Raw genomic sequence first — 2,479 nt, forward strand, 5'->3', positions numbered from 1 at the left:
TATAGTTTATGTAACCTTCTTTAGCCATACATGGACTGAACAGCATCCTCAAGCAATGGCACTCCCATCTGGTAGTTTAATGCATTACCATAACCCTTTAATATGAACAGCTCCAAATCATCTGTCCACTCCAGCAAGACAACCTAAAAATGTTTATATTTGGCAAGTTAGCAAGTGTATAATGAGCAAGAAACAAAGCATGAACTGATAACATACATAATTTGCACTTATCAGTGAATAACATCTATAGGAACACAATGGATCCCATGATATGTAAGTACCAAAGCTACATACCTCAGATGGAGTGAACAGAGCACATGCTTGATCAGTTATATTCAATAAGGATGCTTCCTGCCAAATTGAAAATTTGAATGAACAATTACAAAGGAATTGCAATCAGATAAACTGTTTAGAATTCTCAGAGAAAGAAAATGAAAGAGAAGAAACGAAAGGAAAGAAACAATCACCTGTTTGCACAAAAACCAGAGAGAAGATATATCTTGTCTTGTAAAATTCAGATTATAACGCCCCACTAATGCATGGGTAATTTCATCCAAGGCAGGTTCCAATGCAGTCAACTGGTTGAACTTTTTTTTTTCTCAATTGGTTTGTATGGGATTCTATTGGTGTTTGTGAATAATATAGATTCTCATCAGCCCCAACCAATTGGGGCTTTTCTTTGAGCACCAACAAGGCAATAATCCAATCTTAAAGATGATATAGAAAGAAGAAAGCAAATGAAATTAAAAACTCACAGTGCATCCACTGCTTATCAAAGCCTTGACAAAAACATCATTTGACAGTACATCCAATTTCTTCTGTTCTTCACCCTGAAAAATGAAACAGATGTGATCTATCGTAGTCATAGATAGATAAAATTGCAATGAAAACACAGAAATGCAAGAAAATGTAAAATTAGCATATTACTGAACAACTTTTGAAAAAAGAAAAACAAAAAACCCACCTGAGTATTTGTCTGTCCTGCAAGTCCAATGAGTTTTGCAAGACCTGCCTGCAAAATTGGTGATTATTGGAAGGCCAAGAAAAAACCCACCTTTAACATTAATTGGTTTTAGGTGAGGTGGTGGAACTCAATCCAACAGGTGTTATCAAAGCAATATTGTCATGGGTTTAAGTTGCAGAGCATCATTGTGAGGGAACAATTGTTGGGTACATAATGTTGCTCCTACAATCGCTCGTGTCATGGAGTTGCCACAAGACAAATCACAATGGAGTAAAGTTTATTTTGCCTCAATATATGTATATTCTATTGTATGAAGCACACAACTTGGTCTGTAATTCCATAAGATAATTTTGATTTCTAAAAATAACCACAATAATACTAAATGTTCTCCAAATATTTAGCATTCCTAACACTGTTGTATTCAGTTGCGCACTACTCTCTCCACTTTCACCCATGACCTTCCAATTGCACACGTTAGTGTGCGCAAGGCTTCTAGTATATATATACACGAAAAATTTATGATATAGTTGGCAAAAGAAAGGAATTAAATGAAAAAGAGAAGAGGGAGAGGGAGAGGGACCTTGGTAACAGCATTGCAGACAAATTTGCAGCCAAGAACAATGTGACTGAGCAAGATTGTGAAGTCGCCGTGAGCTTCAAGGTGCTTCGACTGCTCATTAAGAACATGTCTAGTAATCGTCATTAGGTCTGTCCTCTGTGCTTCGCCTGCGTGATCCATTAATCATGCTTCATTACTGCATCTACGAACAGGTTCCAAAGAAAGGAAAGGTCTATTCAACAAATGAAGGAAATGCCCAGTATTGGAATGAACCAACCACAAAGTAAAACCCCAAATATGTGCAACCACCTGCTACTCTAGGATCTTCTTTGCACTCACACAGGTTTGTCTGTTGTTGTTATGAGAATTTGGACCATGAATTAGAGTGTCTAAATGAGAAAAGACATTTAACACTGATGAATTAGAGTGGCTAATACAATATTTGTTGAATTTATTGGGATGGTTGTTTAGCAGTATCTATATCTAAATCTTACTGATACAGCACTACAATGGTAAGCCTGACAAACCAAGACAGTGCTATTGTACTCTTATATATGACTCGACCTGAATATGTGGAAAATCATAAAGCATGGAAAGAAGAGATAAATTCCCCAATGATTGAATGTAATGGGGATGGAATTTATAGAACTAATGTGATCAAAAACTCAAAATGTACATATTCAACTCCACGAGACATCCAAATCAAACACCAGTTTCGAGCTAGAGAGAAACTACAGCCAAACTAATAGCATGTAAAAATGCAGTCAAACGAAAGGACAATTTGTCGACATGAACAAACCGAGAAAAGAGAGAGAGAGAGTACCGATTAAAGTTCAGAAACAAAGTAGACTATTCGCCGCCATCGGAGCTTGAAACACGAGTAATCGAGGGGTCAAAGTTCAGATCTGAGCTTCTGGAAATCACTGAATCTCTGTAAATGAGATGGTGGAGCTCGC

At 37.0% G+C, this 2,479-nt stretch overlaps 1 protein-coding gene across 1 annotated transcript; it reads right to left on the bottom strand.

Annotated features, from left to right (window-relative positions):
* Positions 1-647: 647 nt before the first annotated feature.
* Positions 648-1,698, bottom strand: LOC114261015 (fructose-1,6-bisphosphatase, cytosolic). The gene is made up of 3 exons (XM_082866622.1): positions 1,545-1,698; positions 965-1,012; positions 648-830 (listed from the first exon to the last, which is right to left on the bottom strand). Exons 1-3 carry the CDS (start codon positions 1,665-1,667, stop codon positions 744-746), a joined length of 258 nt encoding a protein of 85 aa, XP_082722748.1. The 5' UTR covers positions 1,668-1,698; the 3' UTR covers positions 648-743.
* Positions 1,699-2,479: the final 781 nt, after the last annotated feature.

Source organism: Camellia sinensis, chromosome 1 (genome assembly GCF_055761805.1).
Source record: "Camellia sinensis isolate YWXY chromosome 1, ASM5576180v1, whole genome shotgun sequence".
In the NCBI taxonomy this organism is placed as follows: Eukaryota; Viridiplantae; Streptophyta; class Magnoliopsida; order Ericales; family Theaceae; genus Camellia; species Camellia sinensis.